General features: G+C 30.3%; 1 protein-coding gene across 1 annotated transcript; it reads left to right on the plus strand.

Moving 5' to 3' along the window:
* The first annotated feature begins 576 nt into the window (after window positions 1-576).
* SMC3 (structural maintenance of chromosome 3) lies at window positions 577-14532 on the plus strand. The gene is made up of 28 exons (XM_028069650.2): window positions 577-819; window positions 1311-1400; window positions 1525-1626; window positions 3436-3612; window positions 3703-3833; window positions 4289-4367; window positions 4436-4593; window positions 4686-4761; window positions 4882-5010; window positions 5094-5238; window positions 5828-5958; window positions 7312-7464; window positions 7544-7733; window positions 8616-8749; window positions 9276-9434; window positions 9777-10085; window positions 10179-10355; window positions 10512-10595; window positions 10678-10887; window positions 11031-11120; window positions 11189-11310; window positions 11388-11543; window positions 11633-11740; window positions 11815-11875; window positions 12922-13056; window positions 13292-13379; window positions 13467-13539; window positions 14057-14532. Exons 1-28 carry the CDS (start codon window positions 682-684, stop codon window positions 14175-14177), a joined length of 3726 nt encoding a protein of 1241 aa, XP_027925451.1. The 5' UTR covers window positions 577-681; the 3' UTR covers window positions 14178-14532.
* Window positions 14533-19802: the final 5270 nt, after the last annotated feature.

Genomic DNA, 19802 nt, shown 5'->3' on the forward strand with positions numbered 1-19802 from the left:
ATAAAAAATAACAAATAAATAAAAAATTGTTAAATTGACACGTGTCACAATCATAAAGTGACACATGACAATTTATTTTTTTTTTAAATTCAAAAATTTAAAAAAAATAAAAAATTTCACAAAATAACACGTGACATATACGGAGACGGTGTTACCGTTAACTTAACGAACATGGACCAAATTGAATCTTTTTAAAGAATTAGAGGACTTAATTGAATCAAAAAATAATAAAGGACCAAAATGAACAAAACTAACAAATTAGGAAATCAAAATAATAATTAAGCCTAACATTTATAACAATCTAAATATTGTAATTTAGTTTAATAATAATTTGAATAAAAGAATAATATATTTAAACTAACAATAACAAAATAATTATCAAAATTAAATTATTATATTTATTAACTATTGAATATACTAATTTGATGAGAAAGTAAATGTCACAACTAAACTAATATATTTTCTATATATTAAGGGTAAAAAATATTATTTTTTATACAGGTAAGTGATTAATTTTATGAAATACCAAAAACTAATTTAACCCTATGGCAAGGCAATTGCGAATTCGAATTCCCGCCAATGCCCATTTCCTCTTTTCTTTGATTTTCAAAATACCAATATCCGCTCTCTCCCATCTCCAACTTCCAAACCTTTCACCTCCGAGTCGACTCGCCCGCGCCGATGGACCCGCACGCCGAGTCCGCGCCTCACTCAGCCACACGCCACCGCTCCGCGCGCCCTAGGCTCTTTATAAAGGAGATGATCATGCGCAACTTTAAGTCCTACGCCGGCGAGCAGCGCGTCGGTCCTTTTCACAAGGTTAGGGTTTCTCTTTCACTTCCCAGTCTTGCTTTTCTTCTTTTTCTTCTTCTCTTTCACTTTCAAACTTCGATTTTCTTCGAATTCACTTGCGATAATTTGATTGGTTCAATCTCACTTGCAAACTTTTGAATTGGCGTGTTTACATAATGTTTCTAAAGTTCAGGAGTTGTGGAATTGGAATGTTCTTTCTTACTCGAACTTCTTTTTAGTGATTTTGTGCGTTTTTCGATTTGCTCCGGTTTCACTTGCCAAATTTTTGAATTGCTTCGGTTTCACTTACGAACTTCAAATTTCTTTGGTTTCACATCCAAACTTTAGATTGCTTCGGTTTCTTGCGAACTTTGAATTGCACTAAGTTCACTTGTGAACTTTTGAGTTGCTTTGGTTTTACTAGAATACCTTGATCCGCTTTGGTATCACTCGCGAACTTTTGACCTTTTGAATTGCTTGGGTTCAATTTGCGAACTTTTGTATTTCTTCGATTTCAGAGTTTCTCTGCAGTGGTGGGACCTAACGGGAGCGGAAAAAGCAATGTCATCGACGCAATGCTTTTTGTGTTTGGGAAGCGAGCAAAGCAGGTGTGTTCAAAGATGTTCAAGAAACTCACAATTTTTGGAATTAGAATGTTATTTCTTTCCTACTCGATATGTTTAGTGTTGGTGTGCTTATTTTTTATTTGGAAACTGGTTTTGGTACTTGTAGATGCGGCTGAACAAAGTTTCGGAGCTGATACACAATTCTACTAATCACCAGAACTTGGATAGTGCGGGGGTTTCTGTTCATTTTCAAGAGATTATAGATTTGGTATTTTTCTACTTATTATTAACCTTGTTAGGCTTTAGATATATTTACAATCGTATTAATCGTAAAAGTGACATGTTTTTTAGCTCTGCAAATATGATATAATAGTATAGTATTTCTGAAATTTTGATATTTAACTGAGTTGAAAAGTGTGGTCTGATCTATGTAGCAGATCTCACCTAGTGGATAACGACTTTTGTTTTTCCTTTTCAACATGACATATTCTGTATAGCTCTCTGTCTTGCTTTCAATAATTGACTAATTGTGACTAAAAAGTGCCTCCTAGAACAGTTGAGAATATAGCTAGTTGATTTGATGTTTCTATTCTAAAACTACATAGCCGAGGATGTGTGTGGGCTTTTATTTATTTTTGTTTTGTTGATATGTTTATAACAATAAGAAGTAATTACAAAAATGTTATTTTTTTTTTAATATTTTGATTCCCGTTTTCAAGAATTTCTAAGTGAAATTGAAAATTAAAAACAAAAACAAACTATAGGAACCAACAATGACACCAAAGAGTTCCATATCCTGGCTATGTTTTTGATTGCTTTTTTCTATTTTTAACTTTCCTTTATTTCCCAGTTATGAACTTTTTTATGTAAGTTTATGTCTATGCCTCCGTGACTAAAGAGTTTTCAAACTTGTGGTTTTATTTTATGAAATGAGCCTATTAAGAAAGTGAAATTTAAGTTTAATTCAATTTGTCAAAATTGGTTAGGTAATATGAGTCAACTTAACTTGGTTTATTTTTTGATGAGTCAAAAGCTTTGTAACTTGACTCAATCTATCACGGATTAGTGGAGTTAGGTGGGTTAACTTACTTAAAGATTTTGTTTCTCCTATTTATGTTATATATTTTTTGTCTGTACAATCAAAGTGGATTGACTTGACTCTTCTTTATAACATGACAATCAAAGTGGATTGATTTGACTCTTTTTTATAACATGGCAATCAAAGTACTCGGATTTCATCAAACTACTATAAATAAAGTAGTTGAAAAATTACAGTGTCAACTTACAAAATTTGGCAGACAAAGAAATTAAACATTCAAACTATTTAAATATTATTGATCAATATTCTAGTATTTAAAAAAATCAAATTGTCAACCTACATAATAAGAATTAGTAAATAATTATAATTAAAAAATTATGAAAAATGTTAAAAAAATAATAAAGGATTGTTGTTGGTGGGTTTCATGTCAACCCACTTTCAACCTGTCTCGGACCTATTTAACCCGTGTGTTAAGTGAGTCGGGTTCAAATTGACCATCATTTAAAAGAAAAAAATTTCTTTTTAACCCAACTCATCACGAGTTTGAACCGGGTTGATGTAAATTCTTCAACTCACCCTCTCATGGGAAGGATTGGACATTTTGAGTCTGGGACTAGATGGTGACACAATGTCCAACAAACTTCACTAGGATATGTTTTCAATGACTCTAACACCATCTTAAGAAAATGGAATTTAAGTCTAACTCAATCTTATAAAATTTACTCGGTAAGGTGATACTATAGACCCTAAGATGGTATTAGAGTTATTTAAAGCAATCTAGTTTGTTAGGTCTAGTGTTACCCGCTATTGGGTTTCCTCCCGATCGCTCGGGGTGTCCAATCCTCAGTATGAAGAGGTCTTTTGAAGAGTTTCCATCGACTAAAGATAATGTCAAATTATGGTATATAAGTGAGGTATAAATATCATCTTGCAAGTTAGTTTTGTGAGATTGAGTTGAACTTGAATCTATTTCTTAATGTCATCTTACTTCTATATTTTCTTAACGAAAGTAAAAACTAAAAGTATCAATGGTTGCAGGAAGATGGAACATATGAGGCTGTTTCAGGAAGTGATTTTGTGATTACCAGGGTGGCTTTCCGGGACAACTCTTCTAAGTATTACATTAATGATCGCACAAGTAACTTTACAGAAGTTACCAAGAAACTAAAAGGGAAAGGTGTTGACCTTGACAATAACAGGTTTCTAATCCTTCAGGTCTGTTATTTGTTATATGGTGATTTTAAGATTTTCTGGAAATGTTCTATTCTCTCCACCTCTTTTGATGTTTGATCTGCTTCTTATCAGGGTGAAGTTGAGCAGATTTCACTTATGAAACCAAAAGCTCAAGGACCTCATGATGAAGGTTTTCTAGAATACTTGGAGGATATAATTGGAACCAACAAATATGTGGAAAAGATTGATGAATCACATAAACTGTTAGCACTCTTTCCATTAAGTCCTGGCGAAACAGGCCATGAAACTTTCTCAATCAACATTATGAAATCATTTATACTTGTTTGCAGTAGTGGTCTGATTTTTTTTTATTATTATTTTTTTTTTAATTTGAATAAGTATTTAGTACTTTCATTGAATTTTTTTCTGTTTCTAAAATAGCTTATAATACAGTATTAAGAAGGCTTTTGAAAAAACACAGCAGTTCTTCCCAGCTTTGATTATTTTATATTTGTTTAAGACTTTCTTAGAAAGTTTTGATATGGGTTGTTTAAGAAATTAGCCATCCAAATGCACTCTTATTTTAATATACCTTTTATTGTTCTTCCTATTTTCTTCTTTTATAGTATACATGTTTTTGAGCTCGTTGTTGTTGAAGTAATTGCTTTATTTCAATTTTGGAGTATCTAATTTTTGAAACAATGTTGTGATATTTTAGGTTAGAATCCCTGAATGAGAAAAGATCTGGGGTTGTGCAAATGGTTAAGCTAGCTGAGAAAGAAAGAGACGGCTTGGAGGTATGTAAATTTATGGGTTTGTGTAAGCATTTTATATTTGTCCAACACTTACCATTCTTTTGCTGCAGGATGTGAAGAATGAAGCAGAATCATACATGTTGAAGGAGTTGTCTCTGTTAAAATGGCACGAGAAAGCGACAAAGTTGGCCCTTGATGATACAAGTGGAAAAATGGATGAGTTAAAAGGGAATGTAGTCACTCTAGAAGAAAATCTCAAGGAAGAAAGGTAATTTGGATTACATAAGGTAATTTAATTGTTTCTTTATTGTTGAATTTGTATTCTTGTCTCATGAAGGTCTTCGTGATATCATATTCCAGGGATAAAATCCAAGAAAGTAAACAAACTCTTAAAGACCTTGAAAATAAGCACAACAACTATACAAAAAGACAAGAGGTTTGGATGACATGGGTTTTGTAATTGAATCAGTTTTCATAGTTATATTGCTGTGCATTTATTCTTAATAATAAGCTTTGAGGTGGTAATCTTTTCATTTTTAACTTCTTTCATTTTCAGGAGTTAGACAATGATATGAGGAAGTGCAAGGAAGAGTTCAAGGAGTTTGAAAGACAGGATGTTAAATTTCGGGAAGATTTTAAGCACGTAGGTCAGAAGATCAAAAAGCTAGAGGATAAAGTAGAAAAGGTAGAGGGAAGTCATAGTTCAATGCAATTGAAACTATGTGTTCACGAGACATCTAATTCTTTTTTTTCTACTTTGTCTGTCAGGATTCATCCAAAATCGAAGCCCTTATAAAAGAGGGCGAGGAATCAACTGATTTGATACCAAAACTTGAGGATAATATTCCAAAACTGCAAAAATTGTTGCTTGATGAGGAGAAGATCTTGGACGAAATCACAGAGATTTCCAAAGGTGGACTTTTATCATTTTTATTAATTTATTTACAATATATTGGAAAGTGCTTTTAATTAAATTTGCCTTGCTGAAGTGGTGATGGATCTCCAACTCCAATAACTATACTTTAGTCAAAACCTCTTTAAAACGTTTTTGATTCTTAAGCATACTTCCTTGCAAGTTACTACATTTATTTTCCATTCTATTTTAACGTTAAAAAGTTTATTTTAGTTAGGTTCCTTATTCTAATGCCTAACAGATAGTCATGGTGGTCTTCTGCCTCTTGAGATTACGAAACACCGTTAGAGTGAACACACATATTCTATTGACATATTTGAATAGATTTCAATATATGCTTTGCTATTTTTGTTGGAGTAAGCTGCATATAGTTATCTCGTGAGGTCTATATTATTTCTAGTTATTGTCTGGAATACATCATGCTGATTTTCGGTGTTTTTTGTGGTGGAGGCTGGTCTTCATATTTTATTTATAATATACCTCTGTACACAAAATGAACTGATATCCCATGTGGAATAGATGGTTTTTAGCTACTTTGTCGTATGTAATTTTTTTTTATCTTGTGTCCCTGCCATTGGTTGGTGAGCAGTTGAAACTGAGAAGTACCGCTCCGAGCTTGCTAAAGTTCGTTCTGAGCTTGAACCTTGGGAGAAAGATTTGATTGAGCACAAGGGAAAACTTGAAGTTGCATGTACAGAAAGTAAGCTTCTGAATGAAAAGGTGATAAGGACATCTCTTACGTTTTAAGTGCTATTGCTCCCAGTCTTAGCTTTAAAGACAGTAATTTATTCTTTGCTCTTAATCATTCGTATATATTTTTTGAAAAATCATTGTAAATCCGTATATGTTACAGTAATTACTTATGGTGATTGTAGAAGGAAACTCTCTAACGGGCTTTGCCTCTATCATTTCCTTACAATTTTCTGCGACCATATAATTTGAAGGGTCTTTGTGATTAGCTAAAAGGTGAAGGACTGGACAGAACAGTTATTGTTCTTAGTTTGATTTTGAAAGAGGTCATGGAACTACATGAAAAGGGATGAAGAACAGGACAAAAATAAAGAAATTTATTACGTAATAAACTAAAGATCAACATTTTTCTAATGGGCAATGTAGAAAACAATCCGAATGGTCTACCCACTTTGGTGTTCAATCACTATACTAACTCTTAGAAAGTTGATTAAAGTCCAATTGAATTTTATAAAATCAGCTTGCAAGGTAAAGTTTGCACTTATATAGTATAATTTGGTTATATCTCTAGTTGATACGAGACTTTCAATTCAACACACTCTCTTATGTTGAGGACTAGACATCTTAAATGTGAGTAACATGGACTCAATAAACTTCGCTAAAATAGACTCTAATGCCCTCTTGGAAAGTAGATTAAGGTCTAATTTAACCTCACAAAATTTACTTTTAGGATGAAGTTTGTATACATTTATATGTTGTAATTTTGCTATATTTTAAGTCAATATGAGATCTTTAATTGACCATCAACTAGCTTGTCAACTATACTTACTCCCCCAATCATTGCCATCACAGCAACACCATTGACCCTGGTACTACCTTCATGGTTGTTACTGTCTGTCACAGCTTTTGCAGTCACTACTATCATTGTTGTTACCATTGAGTAACACATGGGGTTTGATGTTCATTTCACATTTTTACCAGTTTTCTGGCATATCAAACACCATGTCACAAAATTATTTGTGTTGTCCATCAACTACCAATCAGCAGACTAAACAAAGAGTTGGATTGTGGTTTAGTTATTTCTAATGTGAACATAAGAAACTGAACATGGACGAAAATTGATTCTTTCTCCTCATATAAACTTTTTTTTTTTGTTTTCATCATGCTTGTGAACTTAACCAGTAGCTATTTCGATTTAAAAGCTTATGCTTCTCCTGCACTTTAAATAAAATGGCCCTTTGTGAACATGAATGCTCAGGATTTATGGATGGTGCATTTATTTATTTATATTGAATTTGAATTATGGTACATTTGTGGAGCCGAGTCCCTTTATGTTTTCTTGTTGTTGGATGTTTAATAGAAGACTATTACTTTAATTGGCAGCATGAAGGTGCTTCTCAAGCATTTAGAGATGCTCAAAAGCAGATGGAAAACATATCAGAAACAATTAAATCAAAAACTGCCAGCCTTTCTCAAATCAAGAGGGATATAGAAAAGAGCAAGCGTGATGCTTCAGAAGCTCACAAAATCGAAGAAGTTAGCAAATTTTCTTTCTTATTCTTAATTCTATGTTTCTTTTTTGAGGCTTGTGGTGACGTGGTTGCTCCTTTTAAAGGAATGTATCAAAGAACAAGATGAACTGATTCCTCTTGAGCAAAGTGCTAGACAGAAGGTTGCTGAATTGAAGTCTGTTCTAGATTCTGAAAAGAGTCAGGGATCAGTTCTAAAAGCAATCCTGAAAGCTAAGGAAACAAAACAAATAGAAGGAATTTATGGCCGCATGGGTGATTTAGGTGCTATTGATGGTGAGGTTCTCCAATAACACTTTTAGCTTCATCAAGTTCCATGCCTTCCAAATTATGACACTTGAATGCTGCAAAATTTTAGGAATGTGACTTCGGATGCTCTTGTTTGTATCTAAGATTAAATTTTATGTTCAAACTCAGCACAACAGAACATTCAAAAGAAAACCATATCTTATTCTACATGACGAAAATAAATAAGTTTGGTAGGCTTGGCTCAAAGCTTATGATTATGGAAGTTTTAAACTACTGGTTAAAGCCTAGGCTTGTGCTTCTGCCAATTCGTTATTTGGTTCTTGTTTGAGAGTAAGTAAACACATGAGGGGGACCAACCTCACATCTAAAACTTAAATACCTATTTCAAAAATCATACTTGAAAAGCGTGTGTAAATTAATAGAATATATTGATAATATACCTGTAATTAATATTCAACATTCCAAATGCAAATCCTAGAATCAGCATAAAACCTATTACTTGTCTCATGTTTTCAGAAGCATTCTTTCTAGTCATGGGAGAATGATTATATTTCTTGATGGTCTTGATCATAGCCATCAAGCAGAAGTTAATGAACTGCAAACTTAGTACTTCGTTAGTGTACAGTGGTCATTTATACATCATTGAAGAAGGGATATGTGATTTCTTCTGTGTTTTTTATTAATAGTTAAGACAATTCTGATCTTAATACGAAATTTTCCTTCATGGAAACAGGGATCTGTGATTTCTTCTGAGTATATTATTTGTTGGTAACATAATCCAAATTTTCTTAGAACACTGGTTTTGCTCTTAGATTGATATTACATTACATTAATACTTTTAAATTTATTTTTATCATGTGACACTGCTTTGTATGTAATTGGATTAACTTCTTATAAATTGTTTTGCAGCAAAATATGACGTTGCAATATCAACAGCATGTGCTGGACTTGATTATATTGTGGTGGAAACAACTAATGCAGCTCAAGCATGCGTTGAGCTGCTTCGTAGAGAGAATCTTGGTGTTGCTACTTTCATGATATTGGTATTTTTTTTATATTATTCAATTTGTTGTCTAAAAATGACTGTTTAATATTTCAAAAGGCATAAATTAAATTTCTTCACTTCACTTCTGGTTCCTTGTGTATGTATAATTACAACTGGGTTTATGCTCAAGCACGTTTATGTTATAATTTAAGGGCATGTTTGGTATTAGGGAATGTTTTCCATTTCTATATTTTTTTCACTAATAGTTACAAAAATTTGATAACATTTTCACTCTTTCTTGTTTTTAAACATTTGTACAAGAAATTGTGAAACCCTCTATTAAATTTCAACTAACAACCTGAATTTTTGGCATAGTTGGTCTTTAATTTTTAAATTACTTTAAGAACACAGTGCCAATATAATGCCCTTAATTCAATATCGTTTGTAAATGATTGTTAAGAGATATGTCACTTTTCTCTAACAATGATTGATGCTCTGTTTGGTTCTGTAATGCTTTTTATGTGCTGATAATACTTAAATCAGATATTCGATAAATGTAATTAAAACGCTTTTTCTTTATTCAGGAGAAGCAAGTTGATCTTCTTCCAACGATGAAAAGGAATGTAAGCACTCCAGATGGGGTTCCACGCCTTTTTGATTTAGTGAAAGTTCAAGATGAAAGAATGAAGCTTGCTTTCTATGCGGCACTAGGAAACACTGTGGTCGCTAAGGATCTTGACCAGGTCAGTTGCACTTTTGTCGGAGGATACTCCATTCTGATGTTAAATATTAAGGATTCGTTGTAAAATGGTATTTTTCAGATATGAAAATCATCATGTCCATGTTTAGAATTGTTTGATAAGCAAGTTTCTAGATATGGCTCTCTTTTGAACTTTCAATGTTTATAACATTATGCTTACTATCTGGTCTGTTTAAGAAACAAAGACACACTAATCGGATTATTAGGCTTAACTTATTTACCATTTGGTTGCAATATACAATTGTAGGTTTGTTGCATTTGTAATTGTTCTTGCCAGTGGTGTTAAACTGTTAAATAGTAACATTTTCTTACACCGTAAAATTAGGCTACACGTATAGCATATGGTGGAAATAATGAGTTTCGTCGGGTTGTCACCCTTGATGGTGCGCTCTTCGAAAAATCTGGAACAATGAGTGGTGGGGGTGGTAAGCCCCGTGGTGGGAAGATGGGGACATCTATTCGAGCTACAAGCGTTTCTGTAGAAAGTGTTGCAAATGCCGAGAAGGAATTGTTTGAGTTGACTGCTAAATTGAATGACATTCGCCAAAGAATTGTGGCTGCTGTGCAACGTTACCAGGCCTCAGAAAAAGCTGTTGCTGCTTTAGACATGGAGTTTGCTAAAAGTCAGAAGGAGGTAGTACACTATTTCTGAGCCTGAGAAAAGTAAATTGTAATTTTCTTAGACTTGTTGATGCAGGCATTGAGACTTTTTCCCCTTCCTCTACAGGTTGACAGTTTAAGTTCACAATTTAGTTATATTGAGAAACAACTTGATTCCCTTGAGGCAGCATCGATGCCACAGGAGGATGAGCTTAAAAGATTGGAAGAGCTGAAGAAAATTGTTTCTGCCGAAGAAAAGGAGATTAAAAGACTAACTGATGGATCTAAACAGTTGAAGGAAAAGGTTTGCTCGAAATTCATTCTTTTAATTCCTTTAGAAATTGAGGGTTGCCTGACAGGTCTTTCATTTATTTTTATTTCTAAAGGTGGATGAATGTTGAAAATAAAGGTTATATTTATATTTAACTTAGATAGTTTAATTAATGATTGAAAATTACAGGCTTTGGAGCTCCAGAGAAATTTAGAAAATGTTGGGGGTGAAAAATTAAAATCTCAGAAGTCAAAGGTCCAGAAAATTCAGACTGTAAGCATCTCTTATATCAAGAACCTTCAATTATATTTGATATTGGGGGTTGTTTATGTACTGATGATTCCCTTTTTACCAGGATATTGATAAGAATAGTTCAGAAATAAACCGCCTCAAGGTCCTAATAGAGACGGGACAAAAGATGGTGAAAAAATTGACTAAAGGAATTGAAGATTCAAAGAAGGAGAAAGATAGGCTTACTGAACAAAAGCAGAAGTTAACTGGAGTCTTTGCAGAAATAGAACAGAAAGCTTTTGCAGTTCAAGAGAATTATAAAAAGACCCAAGAGGTTATTAATAGCCTTGTTTTGGATTTTGTAAAATTTTTGCCTTAGTAAACGAAATACATTAGAAGTGTATAATGCAATGCACCTTTTGAAAGTTATGTATATTGGTTGGGTAGGATCATGGCTAATTAATTTTTACTGTGCAGATTATTGACAAACATATGATTGTCTTGGAGCAAGCAAAATCCGAGTACAACCAGATGAAAAAAAGGATGGATGAATTGCGTGCATCTGAGGTACTGGTTTGTTCATTTTTCACATTGCAACCAACTTGAAGTTTCTCATTACAGTCATTATTTTTCAGGTTGATGCTGACTTTAAATTAAAAGACATGAAGAAAGCATACAAGGAATTAGAAATGACGGGGAAAGGTTACAAGAAAAGACTAGATGAGTTGCAAACTGATATTCACAAACATCTCGAACAGTATGTTATTAGAGAACTGTTTTGGAATACATGGTTTATCATTCTGAAGTTCTTACAAGTTTGTAAATGGTATGCAGAATACATGCTGATTTAGTGGATCAAGAAAAGCTTGAGGCTACATTGACCGATGAACATCTTAATGGTGATTGTGACCTAAAAAAAGCCTGTGAAATGGTCGCTCTCTTTGAAGTACAACTGAAGGAGATGAATCCTAATCTTGATTCAATTTCAGAGTATGAGTTTTTCTAATTTGTTGCCCTGTTTATCTTTACTTTTTCCGATGTTGTATTAATGAAGATTCACAATTTCTTATGATTATCAGATATCGAAAGAAGGTATCTTTATACAATGGACGAGTTGAAGAACTTAATTCAGTCACTCAGGAGCGGGATGACATAAAGAAGCAGTATGATGAATGGAGAAAGAAGAGGTGTGCATGATATATATATATTGTTGAATTTATTTTATGCATTGCATTTACGTTAGTTGACTGTGTTATTGCAGATTGGACGAGTTTATGGAAGGATTTAATGCCATATCTTTAAAGTTGAAGGAAATGTATCAGGTTTGGAGTTTTATCTCTCTTTGAGTGCTCACTTTCGTTGCCTCAAACACGTGAAATTGTGCTCCTCCAGATTTGTTTGTGGATATTTTAACTCCTTATGGATTTTGTCACCTCTCTTAAGACCTTCAGACCAGCATGTTGGCAACTTGGTGTGACTATGATGACAAGTTATCTGTAAAATTTGCATTACTGGTTATAAAATGATGTTAAATTGAATCAACAATTTATTTTTTAAAATTTTAAGGGGTTAATCTTATGTAGAGTCTACTCATGTAAAATTTTAGTGGCATAAATTGATATAATGCTCTTAGTTATTTTGCTTAAGAGTGCGAATTTCAATATTGGCAGCAGCAATAAACATTTGCTCGAATCTAGTGGTAATGAAATGAGTTCACCACATAGTTGAAGAAAGACAGCTATTCTTAAAATGGATTCAACTTTGCCGTGTGAACTATCTATTTTTTATGTTGCCTTCTGAAGACATGCCACTTCTAAAATATACCGTCTATTACAGTCTCCATTTCCTAAAAACATTGTTAAGAATATCTCATAACAATGTTGTATCATTCTCAGGAACTTATTTCCTAGTAGTTACCATTCCTGTTGTGCCATTTTTACATGGTGTCTTGCATTGCATATTTTCTTTTTTTCTTCAATGCACAGTTTTTGTGATACTGACATAATTTTGCAAATTAGAATCGGAACTCATGGTTTGTGTAGCCCGTTAAAAGTTGTGATTTTGGTAAATGTCAAACGCTATATATATATATATATATATATATATATATATATATATATATATATATATATATATATATATATATATATATTAGGAATAATAAAGGTAAACAATACTGATTTCTCTATTTCCTTAATATTGATAATGAGAACGAAAACAAAATTAAGGTGACATTTTTTAAAACTATTTTGAGGAGATGGAAAATGAAAACAAAAAAAATTGTCTCAGTCTGGTGTACCAAATTTAAAGCTGTTGTGTTTCCTAGACTTATGATTATGTCATCTGTAACCACTTTTATCATTTGCAGATGATTACTCTTGGAGGTGATGCAGAACTCGAGCTTGTTGATTCTTTGGATCCATTCTCTGAAGGTGTTGTGTTCAGTGTCAGACCACCAAAGAAAAGCTGGAAAAATATTGCAAATTTATCGGGTGGTGAAAAGGTTATCTCTGCTTCTTGTCTGCATTTTCCTTTTGTTTGGTCTCGATTGTTACATTCCAAAGCACTATTATCTACAAACTAGAATTCTATTTTCTGGGTTGAACCCGCATGAGAAATTGAGCATTATGCTGCTTGTGCATGATATCATTTTCTTAGGCATGCAGAAAATGTTAAAATGCGTTATGCACACCATGATCTTTTTTCCTTTCTATATACTTTTTCTATTTCTTTTACAGACTCTTAGCTCGTTGGCTCTTGTATTCGCACTTCATCATTACAAGCCTACCCCGCTTTATGTAATGGATGAGATTGATGCTGCCCTGGGTACTTACCATTAACTTCACACCTGAATTCTTTTATTGTAAATGCTATATGCAATGTATTAAACTCCTTTACTATATGGCTTGACAGACTTCAAGAATGTTTCTATCGTTGGGCATTATGTGAAAGACAGAACCAAAGATGCTCAATTCATAATCATTAGGTATGTCCTTTTACCCGGATTATCATTAGTAAATTACATAAGATAAATAATAGTAATGAACTCATTTGAAAATACTTATTATGACCTACTTACATCTTTTGTCATAAATTGTGTAATTTAGTTTTTGAAATTCTAATGGTACCATTTATGCTTTCTAGATAATGTAACTGTGAATTTTTTAATCTTTTAAACACATCTCTCAACTCAAGAAAAAACTAAATGCGTAAATTATGATATCAAGAAACTTTGATGTAAATTGAAACTTGAGAACTAAAATTATACATATGCTTGACATAAATGGAACTGAGGGATTAAGATTAGACCATTGTTACATTTGAGGGATTAAAAGTTCAATGAAGTCATTTATTATCTATTGAAGATTTTTAAAACTAATTTCGTAAGTTTCAGTTGTGATTTTATAATTTTTAATAAATTAACTAGTAACAGTGTCTTTCTACTGCACATACTTTGTAATATTTCTAACACTTGTAATGGTATATGATTATACCTCCTGTAGTCTTAGGAACAACATGTTTGAATTGGCTGATCGACTTGTTGGGATATACAAAACTGATAATTGCACAAAGAGCATTACTATCAATCCGGGGAGTTTTGTGGTTTGTGAAAAGGCTGCTTGATGGAATTGTCAACGTTTTGTTGATGATAATTTGAAGAATGCTTCCATCATTATTAGTGTCTTGTCCCAGGTAGATCCTGCATGTAATCCTAATTGTTACTAATTTATTTGTCTTTTATGTTGTATATAAGTCATGGCGTGTCTGACTTTTTATGGTATCATAGATTAGGGGGAACGAAATGTATGTAATTAGGTTTTTCTTCTATACACTTGTATCTTTCTGTGACAGGAATAGTTTAAAAAGTTTATGATTTAGATTAATTTGTTTCAAAAAATGATTTTATATTTTAAACCAATTGTAAGAAAGAGTAACATTAGTTCAAAATTTGTTTGAAATTCATATTATCTTTGATTTAGTTTAATTATATACTATTAAGTATGATATTTAGGCCACGATGGTCAATGTTTATAATTAAATTAAGTTTTAATATCAACTCATTTGTTACTAAACTTGATGTTAGAATTGTATATATTTAAAGTGATGAAATTCATGATTTGTAATTCTAAATCAATATTCTTTAAAATAAGAAATATTATAAATAAAAATGTTGTTTCAATGTGCACCGTTCCTTTTTCTCTTTTCTTCTGTCATTGGTCCCAATAATGTACTCCCTTTAATTTTAGCTAATTGTGTTATAAACCAAAAAGCTGGTTTGTCTCAAACAATATACCTTAGACGTAGGAAACTGCGCCTATAAGAAAATGTAGATTCTGCAGGCGCAATAGATAAGTTAACAAGAACTATTTCCAAGTCCTAAGAAAATTAATTCAGAAGGAAACCTTTCGTATTTCTTTTCACAATATATGTAAAAATGGTTCGAATACGACACCACTTAATTATTACCTTGGTTTTTTGGTGTTGAAGGAAATATCAGTGTCATTCCCCACTAATTAACCAGACAACGTTTCAGAAATATCCACATAAATGCTCTACAGAAACCGATAGTTATCTCTGTCTCGGAAAAAGAGCACAAGAATGATCGAGTTAACATTAGAGCTGGGCAAAATAAACCAAACTGCACTGATCTACCAAAAACTGCACTGAACTAAAAAACAGTTCGTATAAATTGAACTGAAAAACAGTTCAGACGAACTAAACTGAACTGTTTTACTGAAAAAATAAACTGGACTGAACTGCATTGTACTGAACTGCACTATAATATAAACTGTACTGAACTGTTATAAACTGAACTGTTTTATGAACTGCACTATATCAGAACTGAACTGCACTATTTTTTAATTGAACTACACTATTTTTTACTGAACTGCACTATTCTTGAATTGAACTGCACTAATTTTTAACTTAACTACACTATTTTTGAACCGTTTTTGAATCGAATTGCACTGATTTTGAATAAACTTCATTATTTTTGAACCGAATTGTACTATTTTTGAACTGAATTGCGTTAATTTTGAACTGAATTGCACTATTTTTTAACTGAATTACATTATTTTGAACTGAATTGCACTAATTACATATGATTGTAATACGCAATAATAATATAAAGTTTATAATTTGAAAGTGCTTAGGAAATAAAACTTGAAATATGCCTCATACTTCAATACACCAAAATCAAAATATTTATACATCTTAATACATAGGTTCTCTAGTAAGTTCTCCCATAAACAACATCAAAATGTTAATACATCTTAATACATCTTCAATCATCTAAATTAATAAATTAATTGCACTTGAAGGTCCCACTTCATCTTGAGAAGTTATATCTACAAAAACAAAATATATATTTTAGGCTTTCATATAAAGTATCAACTAAAAAGTATATAAAGTTTTCATATAAACTAACCTTGCCCAAATTCATCAAGCTCTTTAGGATCCTCATTAAAAAGTATAGAGAAAGGTGTTCCTCTTATTAACTATAGTTCTTTTAGTATTAAGAAATGGAAAATATCATTTATGATAAAAGAATAAAAAAATAAGTTTCAAATAAAATAAAAATAATTAAACCATTTTAAAACATCCCAATCAAATAAAATATTTATTACTTAATACAGATAAAGTAATTATATATGTTATTCTAAATTGCATTTTTCATCCAATCATATATTAGAAAATATACGGGTATTATTAGTTAATCTGAATCAAAATATATTCTGATTTTATTAATTTGATTTCAAGTCATGAAAACCATACATACCGGTAATTATTTCTGTGATTATGCCTTAAAGTATATATTGTATATATATAATAATAATAAAATAAACTTGAGTCAAAATATATTATTACTGGTTTGAATCATCAAATCTTAACAAAATATATTTATCGTAATTTCTCAATTATTGCAATAACATATTTTATAAATTAAAATTTAAAAAGAAAAAGAATGAACACGTGAATCCTGCTTCATTAATAAATATAATAGATTTAAATTGTGAGTATAAAGAAAGAAAAAAAAGAATTAATATGAATATATTATACAGGTTGGGTATATAAAAAAAAGAAGTTGAAGCAGAAGTGATTATTATTTTTTGCGTGTATTATTATATAAATAAATAATTAAATATATTATTTAGGTAAATAAAAAGGAAAAGTGTTGATATATATATAGAGAGAGCGCAGGAGAAAATGCATCAGAGATGGAGGCGTGATGGAGTGTGGGCCGTGAGATTTAGAGATTCAAGAACGAAAGGAATATTTAAGTGAAAAGATGAGAGAGCCATTTAACTACAGTTCATTGTACTGGTATAAATAGTTAACTGTTTCCAGTACAGTATTTTAAACTTTAACTTAAAAGTAGTACAGTTTAATTTTACTATTAATAGTTCAATTATTTTTAGTTTAAAACAGTATAGTTAATTTAAGTATAGTATAGTTAAGTTATTTTTGCCCAACCCTAATTAACACAAAGCTTCACATGGTCAAAGAAAATTACATATAGCTGCAAATATAAAGTTGACTACAATTCGATCAAAGGATCAGTTTCAGTTAGGGGTGGACAACTGTACTAATCTACATTTAACTCGAATTATGATCATAATATATTGAAAAAAACTGAATTATTAATAAACTTGCTCTCCCTTACCATCTTAAACTTTAACTTCAATTCCCAGACCATACTCTAACTCATTATCACGGTGATGCACATATTTTTACTTTTTCATTCATTCGTTATGCTAATTCTTAATTTCTTTTTCTTCCAACAAATTCAAAATTATCATCGGTTATTTTTTCATCTTAATTCAAATCTTGTGCACCACTCACACTTATATTTTAATTTTATGATGTATTTTAATATTTTTAAGGGTTTTGAAAAGCATTTATGAAATTGAGATAATGATAAATATATAAGAAACATTAGCTTATTTATAAATTATAATATTTCCCAAATATTTTATTATCTTCTATTTCAAACATAAAAAATATTAACTGTTTAGTGTTGAGCTTCATGATGCACGATACTGTTTTAATTTACATGATTTACTTACTTTTTTATGTTGTAAATTCAATAATTTAATAGATTAAATTTTAAGAAACAGATTTTGTTTTTTTAATCAATTTTCAAATAAGTGGCGTACATAGTCAAAATTAATATTGGGCGTTATTTTTTCTTTTTATTTTTTAAGATTTTTTAAGAAATTCCAACACAATTCAAAAGTGGTTGACAAACCAGGTCAGGAATAGTGTACCTTGAAAACAGGTTAAGATACACAGTTCAATTTATATCTTAATTGAGTGCAGTTCAATACAGTTCAATGTAGTTTTGTAGAATAAAAAATAGTTCAGTTCAATTTTTTTGAACTAAATTTTATATACACTAAGTCATTATTTTTTTATTATTATTATTATTATTATTATTATTATTATTATTATTATTATTATTATTATTATCATATATACACTAAGTCATTATTTTATTGATACTATTTGATATCAACCTCAATATTACTTGTTTTTATGACATATGTGATAGGGTTCATAAACCCTATAAATTTAAATGGTATTTTACCATTAAATACATATTTTCTTTTACTCAAAAGATCTAAACTCTTTTATTCAATTGAGTGTCAGAGAATCTTATACTGGTGAATCAAAGACTCTCCATTACTCAAATCAGTAAAAAAAATAAGTTGATATATAAGAATAAATTAATTATGATATTATCATACTTCTCTTCTATATATTTATAGGATTTATAAGATACAAGTAAACAAATATAATAAACAAATTCAGATACTTTTAAGATAAATTAAGTACTATATTTTAAAATTTTTATATAATCAATTATTATATCATAATTCCTTGAAAATATTAGATAATATTATTATTATAATATTTTAGAGATATAATATAATATGATAATAAATTATTGTATTATAAGATATTAATATATATATATATATATATATATATATATATATATATATATATATATATATATATATATATATATATTTTGAATATATTTTATGATATCTCGGAAATTTAAGGAAATTTGTTTATAAGTTATACCGTAAGATAATATCTTGAAATATTTCACAGTATTTTTGAGGTATGTAAAATAATTAAGATCTGAAATTGATTAAATAAATATTGTTAAAAGACTAAATCTTATAAAAGAACTGTTGAGAGAGTAAAACCGGTAGAGATTTAAAACGTTTATTGTTTTTTAAATGGTTAAAAGATAATATAAAATTTAGCCAAAAACTAAATGTTGATGCCATGGCAGATTCATAGTCCACATGAGAAGTCAATTGTTATTCAGTGTGGTTGTCACATAATCACTGAGCAATTATCCCTAATAGTAGACCTAAAATGTTAAGGGATAAAAGCTTAAAATATTAAGAACAATCAAACAATTGAAAATCAATTTAAATATAAATTACCAAATATATATTTTATTCTTAATTTAATTATATTTTGCCTTTTAAATTTACTTGTGTTTCTTTTAAGACCTTGGCAATAATGTCAGAGTGAAAGAAACATTGACAAATAGAACAAATTGTAGGTAAAATTAATAAATAATATTAAATAAATATCACTAACGAATATTTATAAGTTTTGAATAAGTATTTTAATTTTAATTATTCACATTTTGATAGATGAATACTAGCATGCGTCTAATATACAGATTCTACTATTTTTTTAATCAATTTTATTTAAATATTTTAGCAAAATCAAATCATGAAAATAAAATTATTAATGAGAGACATATTAATTATTAAACAAGTATTTAAAATTTAATTTTACATATGCATACTGTTTTTATTTAGATTTATAAAATTGAAATTACTTTTGAAAGATTACATTTTTAAAATTAACACTTTATGACGCAATTTATTTATCTTTTAAAAATATAAAAATTATTCGCGCCAATATTTTTACATTAAGTTCAAAAGTTTAATTCTAACTTCATGTTGCAGATACTTAGAAATCCCCAATTAATTCCTAAAACCGATTGAGAAAACAGCTTACAAATGAAAACAGAAATTTAAACAATTTAAAAATATTTAAAAGCCCAAGAATTGAATGAGTTAAACCTAAAATTATGTTTATTTATAAAAAAAATAAAAATAGTGTCTCTTCTTCGTAGCAGAACTGGATTCCCACCCTAATCATTAATAAAATCTAAAGTTTTTATTTAATACAAAAATTAAAACAAAGAGGGAC

Source organism: Vigna unguiculata, chromosome 4 (assembly GCF_037176805.1).
Source record: "Vigna unguiculata cultivar grain cowpea cultivar isolate G323 ecotype 2 chromosome 4, ASM3717680v1, whole genome shotgun sequence".
NCBI lineage: Eukaryota > Viridiplantae > Streptophyta > Magnoliopsida > Fabales > Fabaceae > Vigna > Vigna unguiculata.